Source organism: Orycteropus afer, unplaced genomic scaffold (genome assembly GCF_000298275.1).
Source record: "Orycteropus afer afer isolate SDZICR_OR568_19922 unplaced genomic scaffold, OryAfe1.0 scaffold00545, whole genome shotgun sequence".
Classification (NCBI taxonomy): domain Eukaryota; kingdom Metazoa; phylum Chordata; class Mammalia; order Tubulidentata; family Orycteropodidae; genus Orycteropus; species Orycteropus afer.
Genome location: NW_006922132.1, coordinates 985,221 through 1,003,118, shown reverse-complemented (window position 1 = coordinate 1,003,118; position 17,898 = coordinate 985,221). Strand labels below are relative to the sequence as shown.

The 17,898-nt window shown below is 43.5% G+C and overlaps 1 protein-coding gene across 1 annotated transcript in view; it reads left to right on the top strand.

The window, feature by feature from the left end:
- GRIK4 (glutamate ionotropic receptor kainate type subunit 4) overlaps window positions 1-17,898 on the top strand; it is a 236,032-nt gene that overhangs the window by 6,246 nt on the left and 211,888 nt on the right. Inside the window, exons 2-3 of the mRNA XM_007955908.2 lie at window positions 12,183-12,280; window positions 16,868-17,033. Coding sequence (XP_007954099.2) covers window positions 12,183-12,280; window positions 16,868-17,033 — 264 coding nt within the window. The remainder of the gene's footprint in view (window positions 1-12,182; window positions 12,281-16,867; window positions 17,034-17,898) is intronic.

The window sequence follows — 17,898 nt, the reverse complement described above, 5'->3', positions numbered from 1 at the left end:
AGGCAGTATCACTACGGAAGTAGGATTGCCCAACCTTCCTTCCGAGGAGTGGCTGGTGGGTTTGAACCGCCAGTCGTCTGGTTAGCAGGCCAGTGTCTTAGCCACTATGCTACCAGAGGGGGAGCTGAGGCCCACCATATTATCTAGAAGGAAGTTAAGGCCTACATATATGAAAAGTGATATAAACACTGGCTAGCCTCTGCTGTAGGCACTTGGGTGATGCACGCAGTTTGTAATTAGCTGCTAATCTAAAGGTGGGTGGTTCCAACTCACCCAGTAGCTCTATGGAAGAAAGGCCTGGCAAATGATTTCATAAGGATTATAGCCAAGAAAACCAGTGGAACAGTTCTCTGTAACACATGGGGTCACCATGGGGGCCTACTCTACAGCAGCTAACAACAGCAGCCACTTCTATAAATATACTGTAAGCATATCTTGTAAGTGGCTCAGACAAGGGCAAAGGGAGGTCAGAAATAGGACATAGGCTTAGGCTAAGGTGGTGGAGTACCTTGGTCAATCCAATGTTATCTAGCTCTTGACTAGACATTAGAATGTTCAAGAGGTGAAGACAAGGGGGGACGGTGTCCATGTAGAAGGCATAATAGCATGAGCAAAGGCTTGGGGAAGAAAAACTGGGGAACATTGGAGTACCAGATGTTGTTGTTGGCAGGTGCTGTTGAGTTGCTTCTGACTCATAACGACACTATACACAACAGAGCAAAACACTGCACAATCCTGCATCATCCTCACAATCATTGCAATACTTGAGCCAGTTGTTGTAACCACTGTGTCCATCCATCTCATTGAGGGTTTTCCACTTTTTCACTGACCTTCATTTTACCAAGCATGATAGCCTATTCTCCAGGCATTGGTCCTTACGATAACATGATCAAAGTAGAGTAGACAAAGTCTGACCATTCTTTTTTCTAAGGAGCATTCCAGCTGTACTTTTCCCAGGAACAGATTTGTTCATTCTTTTGACAGTCCATGGTATATTCAATATTCTTTGCTTCTGAAAAAAATTGGCCACTGAAAACCTTATGAATATCAGTGAAACGCTGTCTGATACAATGCTGGAAAAATCTTGTGAATAGCAATGAAACATTGTCTGATACAGTACCAGAAAATGAGCCCCTCAGGTTGAAAATCACTCAAAATATATCTGGGAAAGAGCTTCCTCCTCAAAGTAGAATACATCTTAATGGCATGAATGGAGTAAAGCTTTCAGGACCTTCATTTGCCGATGTGCCAGGACTCAAAATGAGAAACAGCTGCAAATACCCGTTAATAATCAGAACATGGAATGTATGCAGTTGGAAATTTTTTAAAAATGAAATGGAACACATAAAGATCAATATCTTAGTCATTTGTGAGCTGAAATGGACTGGTATTGACCATTTTGAATTGAACACTCATATGATCCACTATGTTGGGAATGACAAAGAGGAATAGGATTGCATTCATTGTCAAGAAGAGCATTACAAGAGTTATATTGAAGTACAGTGCTGTCAGTGATAGGATAATATCCATATGCCTACAAGAAAGACCAGTTAATACTACTCTTATTCAAATTTATGTACCAACAACTAAAGCCAAAGGTGAAGAAATTAAAAATTTTTAACAACTTCTGCAGTCTGAAATTGCCAAACATGCAATCAAGATGCATGGATAATTACTGTAGATTGGAACACCAAAGTTGGAAACAAAGAAGGATAGATAGATGGAATATGGCCTTGGTGGTAAAAAGATGACAGAGATCTTGTGATATAATTTTGCAAAACCAACAGCTTATTAATTACAAATACCTTTTTTCAACAACATAAACAGTGACTATACACATGGACCTTGCCAGATAGAATGCACAGGAATCAAGTTGACTACATCTGTGGAAAGAGACGATCAAGAAGCTCAATATTATCAGTCAGAACAAGACAAGGGGCTGACTATGGCACAGACCATCAATTGCACCTATGCAAGTTTAAGTTTAAGCTGAAGAAAATTAGAACAAGCCCACAAGAGTCATAATATGACCTTGGTTAAATCCCACCTAGATTTAGACCATCTGAAGAATAGACTTGACACTTTCAATACCAATGACCAAAGACCAGATGAGTTGTGGGATGATATCAAGTACATCATACATGGAGAAAGCAAAAGGTCATTAAAAAGACAGAAAAGAAAGGAAATATCAAAATTGATGTCAGAAAAGACTCCAAAACTTGCTCTTGAATGGAGAGTAGCTAACTCAAATGGAACAAATGATGAAGTAAAAGAACTGAACAGAAAATTTCAAAGGGCAGCCCACGAAGACAAAATAAAATATTATAATGTAATGTGCAAAGACTTGGAGTTAGAAAATCAAGAGGGAAGAACATGCTCAGCATTTCTCAAGCTGAAAGAACTGAAAAAATATTCAAGCTTCCATTTGCAATTTTGAAGGATTCTATGGGCAAAATATTGAATGACACATGAAGCATCAAAGGAAAATGGAAGGAATGCACAGAGTCCCTGTACCAAAAAGAATTGGTCAGTGTTCAGCCATTTCAGGAGGTAGCATATGATCAAGAACTGATGGTACTGAAAGAAGAAATCCAAGCTGCATTGAAGGAATTGGTAAAAAACAAGGCTCCAGAAATTGACAGAATCCCCACTGAGATGTTTCACACACACATGCAATGCCAGAAGGGCTTGGTCATTTATTCCAAGAAATTTAGAAGACAGCTACCTAGCCAGCTGACTAGAAGAGATCCATATTTGTGCCCATTCCAAAGAAAGGTGATCCAGCAGAATGTGGAAATTGTAGAACAATATCATTAATATCATATGCAAGTAAAATTTTGCTGAAAATAATTTAAAAAATGCTTGTAGCAGAACACTGACAAGGAACTGCCAGAAATTTAATCTGGTTTAAAAGAGCATGTGGAATGGGGGATATCATTGCTAATGATAGATGGATCGTGGCTGAAAGCAAAGAATATCAGAAAGTATACCTGTGTTTTATTGACTATGTAAAGGCATATGATTGTGAAGTCATAATAATTATGGATAACATTGCGAAGAATGGAAATTCCAGAACAATTTATTGTGTTCATAAAGAACATGTACATAGGCCAGGAGGCAATTGTTTGAACAGAACAAGAGGTTACTGCATGGTTTAAAGTTAGGAAAAGGTACCAGATAGTCGTGGCTAAACAGAGAGTTTATGTAGGGGCAATGGTGAGGGCCAGGGTTGGAGAGCAGTGTAGATAGCTGTCAAACTCAGGTTCCAGAGTCAGCTGCACCTGTCTGTAGCAGCACCTTTGGCTCTTACTGATCTCCTGTGACTCAGGTTTCTCATCTGTAAAATGAGAAGACTGAGAGTTCTCAGGTAATGAGACTATTCTAAGGATTAAGCAAGATGATGCACGTAACACTTGGAACAATGCCTGGCACAGAGTAAACTGTCAATACATTTTACCCATTATTATTATTGTAGTAGTAGTAGAAGAAATAATGCAGTATAGCAGTTCCTCCCTTACAGGGTTGTTGTGAGGATTGAGGGTGGTACCATGTCTGTTAGCTTGGTGCCTGGCACATGGAAAGCACTTAGTAAATGGTGTTGCTACTTGAACAGTGGTTTGGGATCCTACTGAACAGTCTGGAAACCAGGCTGAGGGCTTTGAATAATATGCAGTTCATGAAGGATGCCATTGGCAGCTTTGAATTCTCTGAGATCCTGCAAGACTCTGAACAGGTAGGTTGTGAGCTATGACGGAACCAAGATGTAGGCTCCCCATCCTCGCTCCTCACATCCTCAATTCTGGAACTGGCAAGACCAATCATTTAGCTCATTGTCCACTAACAGAAAGGGAAGAATTGAATATGTTTCTGAAAGCTTTGACATAAGAGAGGAGATGTTCCTTCTGAATTGATTGAGGCCATTGTTTCACTTGCTTCACATTGTGCTCAGTGTGCAGGATAAACAGGCAAAGAGAGACCTTGCCCTCTGCTTCATGAAGTGTCTTTGTGCAGAAGGACTCTTGATTCCCAGCTCCTTCTGCTCCCACTGCACTGTTGGTGGCTGGTGTGGCCTAGAGTGTCTACCACATGGGCTTAGAGAATGGCTTGGTGGCTGAGGGCTACCACACTGTAAATGAGGAAGACTTGCTTCCTCCCCCCAGGAAGAATCTTCCCCTTCCCTGGCAGGGGCTGAAATCCAGAGGCCTGACCCACTCTCTCCCTTCTCTCTGGGAGGCAGGGACCTCGTGAAGACTTAGGAAAGGAGTAATTCCCATGAGTCCCTCCTATTCAGCCCAGTTTCCTAAGGGAACTTGGGTTCCAGGCCGGAGCTGGCATTTTAAGACAAAGAGCCTCTCTATGGGGTTATACACCATCATGGTCTTATATTACAGCAGCTGCCCTGACAGTAGTCTTTTCCTCTGCTGGCTAGAAAACTTAGTTGCCATGACAATACCACTCATTTCTTCATGTTCCCCTCTTCCCTGCTCCCTGGGAGGCAGAGGCAAAGTACACATCCTTCCCTTCCCATCCCTTCATGCAAACTGCTCAGAGTCCTTGCCAGCTGGCCAGGGCCTGCAGAATCAAGGTTTGGTGGGGATGGGGGATGGAGTAGTGGTTCCCAGAGCTGAAGCTCTTAGAAGTGATTTCCATTTCTACCAAGCAGGGAATCCTTCAAAAGGAGTGAAAGACCAATTCCCAGATCTCAGGAAATCCCCAACCCATGACTACTGATGAGTTCAGTTTCACTGGACTCATTTCAATTCAGTTGAGCAGACCTGTGTTGAACAATGCTTTTTTCCTAGGACTGAACAGACATGACCCCTACCCTCGAGGAGGTTACCATCCAGTGAGGGAGACAGACACACATGTGTGAGAAGCTCAGAGCAGCAGGCAGAGGTCTACAAATCTTTGATGTGCTTAGAATCCAGAGCTTTTCAGATATTGGAAAGATTGTTTGGTATATATAAAACTCAAACCCAAATCCACTGCCATTAAGTCGATTCCGACTCATCATGACACTATAGGACAGAGTAGAACTGCTCCATAGGGTTTCCAAGACTGTAAATCTTTACAGAAGCAGACTTTCATCTGTGGAATGGCTGGTAGGTAGGTTCAAACCACTGACCTTTTAATTAGCTGCTGAATGCATTAACCACCACCAGAGCACCTTGTGGTATATATACCATATATTAAGTAGCATCTCCCACCGGGCAGAACCCCATACTCTTCCATCAAAATAAAATAAAAAAAAAAATCTGAACTCACTGCTATAGAGTTGATTCTGACCATAGCAACCCTCATTGGGTTTCCAAGACTGTAAGCCCTTGCAGAAGCAGACTGCCTCATCTTTCTTCCATGGAGCAGCTGGTGGGTTTGAACCACAGACCTTTTGATTAGCAGCCAAATGCACCATCAGAGATCCTTATATTCTTTCACACTTGTATTAAAATATTCATACATTGTAAATAGCTTCACATCTGTCTATTTGGCTTAGATTTTGCTGCCAAATGAGTTTGATGAAAAACGTCTAATTTGAGAATAAGGGATCATGACCTTTGATAAGAATTTGTTGCAAAGAGAAGCTCTCCTTTGTTGGTGCCCACAGTAGTGAGACTGCTTGGGACAGAAGCTGGTCAGGAATTGAGAAGACCGGAAGCTGATCTATCTCCTAAAGGCAGCTCTGTGTGAAGCTCACTCAGAGCTATAGTGTGATAAGACTATAAGGAGGGAGAGACGCCTTATTTCCTAGGGACTGGAAAGGCATCTGGGCAGATCTGAACTGGGCACTGGAGGATTAGTAGGAGTTTCCCAGGAGAAAAGGCGAGGAAGAGGTTGGACCAGGGAAGAATCTTTTTTTGTTGTTCCATGGACCGCTCTGGTAGTCTAGGGATGCTAACTGACTCCCTTTTTAGAAAAATGTTTTTAAATGAATAAAATAAAATAGATAAGATGACCAAAAAACACAATGATATGAAAAGACACTTCAAATACTTGTAATAGTGATATAGTTTTGTAGTTCTTCACTCATGTATTGTCCCTGGGTGGCATAAGCGACAAAGAACTTGACTATCAGCCAAAAAGGTGGCAGTTCAAACTCACCCAGAGGGGCCTCAGAAAGACAGTCCTGGCAATCTGTTTCTTAAATGTCACAGCCTTGAAAACCTTACAGAGCCGTTCCACTCTGCACACGTGGGGTTGCCATGAATCGGAATCGACTCAACGGCAACCAGTGACAACAACACTCATTAGCTCTAGCATCAGGTCTAATTACTGGCATAATGTCAATGTAGTAATGAAAGTAAATGATATTTCCGGATATCTGCAGCACTGTAATGTGACAGGAAAACATTTGTGATTTCTGTTGGTGATAAAGTCACAAGTACTACTAACCTACTGTGGTTTGTTGCCTGCATTCAGAATTGGAGGAAATACTGAATTTCAATTACAGGTTAGAGAAAATGATTAGGTATCCCCCCACCTCCTACCCAAAGCATTCTGTTCAGATGAGCAGGTAAATTGTTCTATCCACAGGCCCCAGACAGCAGGCTAAGAACTTCTGGTCCAGTCAGAGAGAACCAGTTGGGAATAGGCTCAGGTAGGAAAATTCAGTGTTATGTTCAGGGAAGAAGGACGCCCTGGCAAGCTGGCATGAAGCAGAGGGAGTATGATGGGAGAATGGCTGGAAGGGCAGGATCTTGAGAACATCAGAACAGATTTTTTTTTATAATGACATTTTATTTTTTATAGTAATGTCATAAAAGGAGTGCATGCTCATTTTAGAAAATAGATAAAAGAAAGGGAAAGAAAGCATCAGGAGTCTTAATGGCCAAAGCAATCTCTTTTAATATTTCAGTTAATTGCTGCTAACTCAGTGGTAGAGGCTGCACAGTATAGCAGTCAAGCAACTGGACCCTGGAGTTGGAGTGTGAGAGTCAAGTCCTGACTCAGCTGCTTAACTTTCCTCTCCTGTTTCCTCATCTGTCTAATGAGGGTGATGATAATAGTACCTGTCTTATCAGGTTGTGTTGAGAATTAAATAAGGTAATTCATGTAAAACGCTAAGAATGGCACCTAATTAGTACTCAATAAATGTTGACTTTTATAACATTTTCCTCCAGTCATTCCTCAGGGCATAACTATCTTCTGTATTTGCCTAATTACAGCCATTATATAGATACACATATAATTTTACATCCTGCTTCTTTTCTTAATATCACTGCATAAATATTTTTAATGCTATTATAAACTTTTCATAAGCATTTTAATTGCCTAAATAATATTCCATTTGGGTATATGACCCACACTTTACATAACCATGCCCTTGTAACTGGACATTTTTTAGTTTATTTCCAATTTTCCATGGAAGGTGTTGAGCAGACTTCATTGTGGTTCAGTAGAGATGTGTTGAGCACATGTCTTTGAGTCAGGCCCTGTGCTGGATAACGAGGATGCAGGGATAAGTAAAACAAGCTCCCTGCCCTCTAGGAGCACACAGATCCATGCTTTAGGTTTATATTTTGGCTCACAGTTGGCAGGTAGTAAAGAGAGGCTGACCTGGAACAGTGGCAAAGAGAGTGGAAAGGAGGGGACAGTGGGAGTGAGCAGGTCAAATGGTCAGAATCTGGCGTATGATTGTTATATCGAGTGAATGGATTTAATGCAGGAAGGTGAAGAGTGAATCGAGGATGACTGCTTTTGAGTGTAAGTTGAGTGGTTATGAGCATGAGCTTTGGTATCAGCTGTCTCTCCAGGTTCAACCTAGTTCTGTATTACCTGTGTGACTTGAACAAGTAACTTAAATTGTCTAAGCCTCAGTTTCCCCATCTGTAAGCAGGGGCTATTAATGGATATTCCTCACTGTGTATGAAAAATATGTAGAAAGTGCAGGGGAGAGTGTGCCCAAGCCCATGTATAGGGTTGGCAGACAGTGTTTCTACAAGTGTATTGCTACGTTTTATAAGAATTCCCAGGTATACAGTAGAGCTGACAAGGGACAAGGTTGTAGTCACTTCTTGGCCACAGCCAGCTACCCAGAGGAAGCAAGTAGTTGAACCTGTGGGCTCGGGACCATAGTCACAGGGGACATCAAACTCAATTGGCATAACATACTGCACAAAACATTGTTGCACATCCTACTTTGGTGAGTAGTGACTGGGATCTTAAAAGCTTGAAAGCAGCCATCTAGATGCAGTGATGGGTCTCTCCTTATCCAGGGCAAAGAAGAATGAAGAAAACCAAAGATTCACGGAAACAATTAGTCCAAGCAACTGTTACACCATGCAGTCCTCAGCCTATACGACTCTGAGACCAGAACTAGATGATGCCTGGCTACCACTGTCAACCATTCAGAGGGGGATTTGTGTAGGAGATACTGGATAGAGTGGGAGAACAATGTAGAGCAAAACTCAAAATCACTCAGAAAAAAAAAAGGGACCAGATTTGCTGGTCTGATAGAGCCTGATAGAACCACTGAGACTATGGCTCCTAGCTGCCCTTCAGGTCTGCAGTTGAACCCACTCCTGTGGCTTCCAGGCAAACAGAAGACAGGCACATGAGGTGAACATTTATACTAGGTAGATACACTCCTCGGAGAGAACAATCATGGGAGAGTAGAAAGGCTGTATATGCACAGGGAGACAGCTCAGGGGGCAGGAGTGCATGGAGGGAAGAGGTAACTATGTGGAGGAAGTGGGAGGGGAGCTGTTTCATTGTGGTAAATTGTAGTCAATGTCATTAGGCAAAGTGTATGTGAACTGCTGTATGGAAAGTGAATTTGCTCTGTAAACTTTCACCCAAATCACAATTTAAAAAAAGAAAGTATATAGAAGGCATAATAAAAAGAATAACCATGCAGTATATCAGGCCCCATTCCAAACGCTTTATATATATTGATCGACTCACTTGAATTCTCCCAACAACCCTATGAGAGAGGTGTTGTCAGTATTCCAGTTTTATAGATAAGGACACAGGCACCGATTGGTAATTTGTGCAAGGTATGAGAGCTAGTAATTGACAGAGTTTGGACTCAAACCTGGGAAAGCTTTCATCAGAGTCCATGTTTTTAATGGTTGTGCTCACTTGCTTCTCTGCTTTAGCCATGCTGTGGGATTCCAGAGGGAAGTCGCTGTGGTGATGCCAGCAGCTAGTTGGAAGCTTGATTTTGTAACTCATGACATGGATGGTCATCAGAGAATGTGCAGTCATCAGGTAGCTACGGTGAAGGATGAGATTGCCCAGAAAGAATGTGGCATTTATTAACTTGTATTTAGTAGGGAGGATGAGGAAGAAGAGTTAGTGAAGAAAATGAGAAAGAGTATTTAGAGAGCTGGATGAGGATCAAAATTGGATGGTGTTATGAAATTCAAAAGAACAATGTAATCAGCAAATCAGCAACACCAGATACTGTAAGAAGAAAGTAAGGTGAGAACTGATAAGGGATCATTGGTGACTTTGGAGAAAGCAGTTTCAGTAGAAGGAGGTGGGATGGGAAGGAAGGGACTTCAATTGTAGGCAGTTGAGAAAAGATGGATGAAGAAGTGGCTGTGGGAGTAGTAGACAAAATAGAGGGCTGTGAAAGAGGAGAGTGAACACTGGACTGGGGGTCAAGAGATTTGATACAAACACTGGGTCTGACCATTGTTTATGGATGTGAACTTAGGTGAGTTACTTAACATCTGTAAGATGCTGTTTCCTTTTTGAAACAAGCATGAGGAAATAAGATCCACCTCTGAGGTTGCTGAGGAGTTCTTGAGTGGTATGTGAACAGTTAAGTGAAAGGTTAGCAGTTAACTAGCTCCCCTAGAGGCACCTTGGAAAAAAGGCCTGGCAATCTGTTTCCAAAAGGCCATAGCCTTGAAAACCATATGATTCAGAATCAACTCAACAGTAGTGGTTTATTTTCTTATTTCATTTTCAGGTCATTGATAGGATAATGGACTTTTGTAAAGTACCTAGCAGGCAGTATGAATTAATTTGGCTGAGGCTCACATGAGATAACTCTCACAAAGAAATAGCTTAAACTTTGAAGAGGACTCTTCAAAGATAAAGCTGGGTCACCACTACTCTGCTGCTGGGGGCAGTTTTTACACTTATTGATGAGCTCCTCTCAGGCCCCTCTGCCCCATAGCCTCATAGTTGGCTGAGATCCTGGGATATTGTATGTACCTGCCTGAGCCTCAGGTTGACACAACTGAGCAGATCTGCAGTTTATATAGTAAATTGTTTTCCTTTGCCACCTGCGCCCCATTAAGATGATCATTTGACTATGCTGGTCAATGGTTAGGACTCTAAACTGGTAGAAAGTGCGTCCAGGTTGCAGGGCAGGCTTTGCAGCAGTCTCAACAAGGAGCCTTGTACTACCACTTAACCTAAGTTTACTGACCTGAGAAATGGCTCTATCTGACTCCTGATGTGCTTAGGAGGGAAATGTGTCTCTAGTTAAGCTTTGAGTTTTGCAGAGAAGTGCTTTGTGTAGAATAGTTGGGAACCTTGAAGCATGTTCTGAGAGCTCTCCTTGGTTTTGATATCACAGTGTGTTACTCAGAATTATCTCATGCTCTCTTCCCCCCTTTTTAAAATCTGTTCTTCCAAAAAAAAAAAACTCACTGCCATTGAGTTGAATCTGACTCATAGCGACCCCTCCTTGGGTTTCCGAGACAGTATCACTACAGAAGTAGATTGCCCAATCTTCCTTCTGAGGAGTGGCTGGTGGGTTTGAACTGCCAGCCTTCTGGTTAGCAGTCAAATGCCTTAGGCACTATGCCACCAGAGTTTCCTGAAATCTGTTCTTAGTCTCTAGAATTTTTAAATCTTAGATTCTCTCCTTCTGTTCTGACAGAAAGGTCCCATTCATTCACTCATTCATTCAACAAGTATGAACTTGGTATCTACTACCTACAAAACATTGTGCTGGACACTTAGCAAGTGGGGATTTAGAGATAAAAAATGGTTCTGCTCCTGTCCTTAAGGGGTTTGAAATCTAGTGAGATTACTTTCTCAAGAACAAACTGAAATGGACACATTTGAAAATATCTCATATAGAGTCACATGGGAGGGTCGTCAGTTCCACTTTAGGACAGGAAGGTCTAAAGAACAGGGTGACGTTTGAGGTGATCATTGACAGGTAAGGAGTGGGAGGAGGCCTGCTGAACTGAGGAAGCATAAGGGTCAAAGGGCATGCTTGTTGGTCAGTCTATAGGTCAGGTGATAGGCTGGAGATTCCTGCAGTCCTGTGTCCCCAGATTCTTAGACCAGATGATGGGAAGAATGAGGAGTGGAGTTCTAGCAAGATTTCTATTTTCAGTCTGGAGGCAGAATACAGCCTAGGGAGAGCCCCTTGTTCTAAAGGTCTTCAGCTGCGTGATTGAGGTCAGCCCACTTTATGGAAAATGATCTGCTTTACTTGAGGCCAACTGATTTAATCTCATGTAACTACTTCATAACAGCAGCTAGACTAGTATTTGACCAAACAAATGGGCACCATAGCCTAGACACATAAAATTTACCATCACAGTCAGGAAAGACTGACATGTCCAGGAAAGCCCATCAGGCCAGGCTGGTGAGGTGAAGTGGAGGGTGGCATTGGGAAATGAGACTCCTCTCATTCTCTGTCTCTTGTTTTCTCTCTTTCCTCTCCACCCTACCCCCTCCCTTGGACATCGACTGAGTCTACTTTCTTCTCTGCCTGTGTCATCCATGCCACCCATCTTTCCTCTGCTCTCTGCCTTTCTCCCTCCTCAGATGTTCTTTCTGTTTGAGGGGACTAACAATTTGTTAGGGCTGGGCAGGTCCTCAACCTTGGAGCACCCTCCTGGCTCCCCCACCCACACTGTAGGCCAGTCCTAGGATGAAATCCGTGGTTTCTCCCATTAGCCTCTGTCCTTTGGTGACAGCCCAGACAATTTATATGCCCTGTTGGCTGTGGCCATATGTCGTCATAACCTGGGTCATTTCCTCATTTAATATCTTCCATAAACTCCAGTAAAACTGTCCTGAAGCTGAGTAGTCCAGGGGAGAAAGGATAGGCCCTCGGTTTGGAAGGGTTGAGGAGAGGGCAGGGATGAAGTTTAGAAGACTCAAGGCCACAGCCCGGGCAGGAGAGCTGTCCCAAGCCAGACCTGATAAGTACCTTGTTTCCTTTCCTGCTTGGATGCTCTGCCATCACCTTCCTCCTCCGGCTGCAGTGTGTCAGATCCTCCCCAAGGGGGTGGTTGCTGTCCTGGGACCATCCTCCAGTCCTGCCTCCAGCTCCATCATCAGCAACATCTGTGGGGAGAAGGAGGTGAGTGATGGGTGGGGTTGGGGGAATGTCTGCCACTGCAGCCTGTGCCCAGGGGCATAAAGATGATTTGAAGGGCTTCTAACGGCAAGGACTCACCAAAGCTGGGTTGGTGTTATCAAAAACATCAAGACTGAGAAAAGATCTAATCATTTGTTGTGTTGAATGCTTACTTTGCTCCAAGTTATTTGAATGGAGGAACATTAACTCCAAGTCTTAGGGTTCTGTGGTGGTGCCTCTGGCAGCCTTTTTGGTGACAGTGGTGGGTAGAGAGAGAGGATGGGGAAGGTGGTGATTGGGGGAGGAGGCCAAGAGGACAGGAATCTGAGCTCCCACACTCATGTCCACATGAGCAGCTCTTTGGAGTCAAGGAAGAATGCCTTTGGGGGAAGGCAAAGTTTTATTGCTAAAATACAGTATGAAAATATCTATAAGTTCTCAAGAAAAGAGATTTTATTTTGCCTTTTTTCCCTCCTTCACCAATTCCAGTGTTTACGTCTTCAATCAGTAAATTCTTCTTCATGTGCGTCTTCTAAATGGAACTGGAATTCTAATATGTTGAGTCCATTTCTTCTTGTTCTAGTTCTGCAGGAGATTAAAAATGGCAGCCCATTTCCTGTTCTTCCAACTCTCCTCTTCCTTTTTCCCAAGGAAAAAAATAAACTGAGAACTTCAGAGATTCTGCCCATTGGTGGAATGTTTCCTAGTCCTTCCTGGAATCAATCAATCTTTCTTCTTTAGCTATATGCCTGGGAGACAATAAGAACATGACTCTTAGCCCCTCTCCACCCCAAGGGCCTTCTAGCGAGATCTTTTGGAGGCAGATGGAGAGAGGTAGTGAGTACTGTGGTGCGAGAGGAGGAAATAGGCAGGGGAAGGAAGGACCAATCTTCTGCTGGCCCTAGGGGCAAGGAGGCTCCACCATCCAGAAACTTTAGCCTTAGAAAGAGTCATAACTAGGAGAGGAGACCCCTCACTGAAAGACTGGAAGTCTTTCCAGCCAGTTGCTCCTGTAGAGACTGGAACAGCAGATGGTAACTTCCTACCCCAGGCCCTCATGGGAACCACCCTTTGATGCCTTCACTTTCTTTTATGACCTGAGATCTCAGTGAGTCATTGAGGCTTTGGGCAGAATATCTATAGTCCCTATTTTATGAGACTGCTCACAGAATTGTGATTTGCAAATCAAAATGTCATTGAGACTCCTTGCCTTAGTCCCACGGTTGGTCTTACTCCTTGGTATCTGGGTCCTGATCCCCCTGAACCTTCTTGCCATGGGCTTGGTCCATGTTGACAACTCCCCATCTTCTACCCCTTCAGATGTCCAGAAAGATGACTCCTGAGCCAGCCCAGGTCCAAAAGAAATGTCTGTCCCTCTGCAGTCCCTTCCAGTGTCTCACTGGCCTTAGCCTCAGGAAATGAGACCTGATGTTTAATTTAAATCTTTCTTGCCATGCTTCAAGTGAAAGCTCAAATCTGTGAGAAGTTCTTATTTCAGCAATCACTCTGATCATCACCCAGTGAGGTTGCCAAGACCTCAGCTCCCGTTTTCTCTTTTCTGTTTCCTCCTTTTCTTCTTTCTCCTTCACCCTTTACCCCTTCTTACCTATCCCTTACAATCCTCTTCTCAATCCCTTTACAAAATGGTGTTCTTTTGTGTCTCAGTGGATATTTTCTCTCAACTGAGCTATCACTTGGCCCTGTTTGGCATTTTGGGCTGGAAGCACAGACCCTGATTCACAGGGTCTTCTCGGCACCACCCCCTCTTCCTCCCAGTCATTCCTCCCTGTGCCATTATTGACCAGCCAACCAGGAACACTGCCCAGGGAACATACAGACAGTTTCCCTTCCTTTGTCTGGTCATGTTCCTTCCAGAACAACCTTTCCTCTCCATTCAGATTATTCATTTCTTTTAATATTTCATGAGGCTGAACTGTCTTACAGTAATTCCCCCCAGCTTGAGGGAAAAGAGATGGAGTTCTCACCAAGGAGTTCATTCCTTTAAATGCTGCTATCTACTTCCTTAGTGATACCACCTCAGAAACCCAAGGAGGGGTCACTATGAGTCAGGTCTGACTTTACAGCAAACTGCAAATAACAGCAACAACAACATGGCAGCAGCTCTAGTGGCTGGCTACTTTTTGTCTTGGTGCTTTCCCCTGAATTCTGCCTACCTCTTTTTGTCCACCCTCCCCCACCCCCAGGCCTCATGATGACTTTCTGAAATGAATCTGCACTTGCAAATTAATTATAGATTGATCTCTGTCCTAGGGAAAGATTCAAAGGATTTGGCTAGGCCCATTGAAGGTTGCTTCCGTAGCAGACTCTAAGATGGCAAACTATGCTGGAGACTCCCCATCAACTTCCTCTTGCCCAGGGAGGCCCCTCAACCCTCATGCCATGCACATTTAGCTCCAAGATCTTTTTTGGAAGCAACTAGATTTTGGGAGGAAAAAAAAAATAGGTAAAAGAAAATAAAGAAAAGGCATTGTCTGAGCACTTACTACATGTTAGGTAGTAGGCTATTGCATCCTTCATACACTGGATCTCATTTTGTCCTCTCAAAGCTCTAAGAAGCACCTATTATTATCCCGATTTTCAAAAAGCTTAGGTAGGCTAAGTGGTTTGCCCCAAATCACACAGCAGAATCTGGATGCAAACCTAAGTCTGTAGATTCCAAAACCCATTTGTTCTTCATCTTCCTGAGTCCTTAGCAATACCCTTGATCTGTGAATTCAAGGGTATGTCTAAGGTCACCGTACTTTATTGCAGGATGAGTTAGCTGCTAATGGAACCTGGTAGCCTGGATGGCTACACAGGGAATTCTTTGGTCAGCAATGCTCAAATGGGTAAATTAACCAGACCACCCTGCCTCTGCCATCCATTGCCTCTGTCTTGCCCCTTTGTGACCACTTTTATTTTCAATGTATTACTCATTTTAGACAAATTTTATAGGCTGCAAAATACAAGAGGGAAGGCAGACCATTTATGACATGCCCTAGGTCAACTTTATTCTTCACAGTCTTTTGTTACTCACTAGGCTCTCCCCAGTCTTCCACTTTTTAGTCTCTGCTGCAAAATATTGGTTGCCTTTTTTCTAATGCTCAAGAGTTAATCCTAACTGTGTTTGGATTTTCTCCCTAATTTCTGCTTTTACCCCACTCTCAGGGGAGCTCTGGTGTCTGCCTGTCTTCTCCCAAAAGTTTAGAAGGATAAGGTAACCGAATTTTACAGAGACCTTCTCAGAATCTTCCCAGACTCCTGGCAAGGTAACCTCTGAGCCAGTTTAGGCAAAAAAAACTCCTACATTTATATTTGAATAACTCATTCTAGCCAGCCAAATCACCATCAGGAAATCCTTCCTGCTGCCTACCCAAATCTTACTTGCTTTCACATCAGTGCCTACCCACGCTTGCTGCTGCATGTTGGCCCTCCCATAAAGAGCCCCTAACTGAGGAGAAGGGTTGAGGTTTCTGCACCATCTGCCTCTGATAGAAGCACAAAGAATACTTCAACTCTCTTGGCTCTGGGTACCAGGGATGAGGGTGACAGAACAAAATCAAGGTGGATAGCAGCGTATTACATTTTAACTTTCCCATTACCTACCAAATAGCCTAAGCCGCCAATAAAGCAGCCATCACAGCCTGTTAATATCGCTTCCCAGGAGAAAAAAGGCAGAAGTCAGGGGCAATGCCTCCTGGAAATGACAATAATAGATGCAGAGGGAATCTGACACTGTCCTAATGAAGTCAAAACCAGATTAACCAAACTCCCTGCCATCCAGTTGATTCTGTCTTATAGTACCCCCATTGGGTTTCCAAGGCTGTAATTCTTTATAGAAGCAGATTGCCTCATCTTTCTTCTGCAGAGTGTCTGGTGGGTTTGAACCACCAACCTTTTGGTTAGCAGGCAAATGCCTTAACCACTATACCACCAGAGGTCCTTAATGAAGCCAAAGCAGGTATTTATTTACCTGGCTCCATCAAAGTCTCTCTGGGTTATTTCTCAGCCTACAGCACTACCTCCTTCATTTGCATCTTTACGGTGGACCTCACCCATGCTCTCCTTCTGTCTCCAGAATTCAACCCCAGAAATTAGTTATAAACCTGTTGGCTGGGCTGGGACAATGTGATTCCTCTTTTAGTGCCCAGGACGGCATTTCTCTCTTCCTGACATTTCCGTTTGGGTTTATTCACTACAAACAAAATAAAGATTATTCCTTTAACAGCCTCTTGTCCCAGGAGCAGGCAGTTCCTCTGAGAATAAAGACCTATTCTTATACCTTCTCAGGGCAACAGACACCAGCTTGTAGGCCCAAAGTGCATTATTCAGGTTTCTTGCCTTGGGTCTTCCTATCTTGGGCATTGTCAGGGCTGTCATTTTATCTTCCTCCTGTAGAGTGGGGGCTCTGGGCCTGTAAGCTCTGACTCCCACAGAGACAGGATGTGTGTGTGTGTGTGTGTGTGTGTGTGTGTGTGGCAAAAGTCTTATAAGGAATCTACCTTCCTTAGCTTTGTCTAACTCATCATTTTTTTTCTCTTTCATCCTTCCTGGATCTTCTCTGCTGCCCATTTTTGCTTTTCCTTCCAGGTCCCTCATTTCAAAGTGGCCCCAGAGGAGTTTGTGAAGTTCCAGTTCCAGAGATTCACAACCCTAAACCTCCACCCCAGCAACACCGACATCAGCGTGGCTGTAGCCGGGATACTGAACTTCTTCAATTGCACCACCGCCTGCCTCATCTGTGCCAAAGCAGAATGTAAGTTTTCCCAGGTTGAGTTCTACCTTCAGACAGTCCAGTCTAGTTGATTTTGACTCGCTCCCTGAGTCCCTGGCTGAAGACACACCAGAAAAGGGAGGACTCCCTCAGAGCATGTGGGTTGATAACCAGTGGGTTCAGGCATTTGTGTGGCCCTTGTGTGTTTGCTCACGTATGTGTGTATGTGTGTATGTGTGTATGTGTGTCTGTGTGGAGAGAGTGAGCGAGCACATGCACTTGAGAGAGAGAGAGCGGTCTAGGACCACATTTTACTAGGGCTCCCTGGGCATGGGCAAAGCAGAGAACTGGGTTTCAGGGAGACTGGCCAACTTCCAAGCCCTTTTGCATCTGCAAACGCGATTCCCACATTTTCAGCCTCATTGTTAAGGAGATACAAAGAGAGAGAGAGAGAAGGAAAAAATAAAATTGGCTGCATTTGTACTTGATGGGTTGAAGAGCTTCTTCTCCTGGAGAGTGGGTTTTGCTGATGGAACAAGGTCCAAGATCAATTCCTGATGAAGCATTTTTTTGTAATGCAGGTTTTGGAAATGTATTTTCTCTGACTGTTTGACAATTTGTGACATAAAGTTAGTGTTTATGAAATTTAGGTAATTCAAGCCAGCATCTTACAGCAAATACATGCATCTGTGTGCTCCTGGTGGCAGCTGTGTACCTACACGTGGACAGGCCGATGCTGGCCACTGGCTGCCACTGGGGCCCAGTGCCCAAGCCCCAGGCATCTGTGTCTGGCACAGCTTACCCTGCATATCTTTGGGTATTGCACTGACGGAGATATGCCATCTTCAATCAGGGTCCTTTTCCATGGCTTTACATAACTGCTCTGCATTCTTTTTTTTTTTTTTTT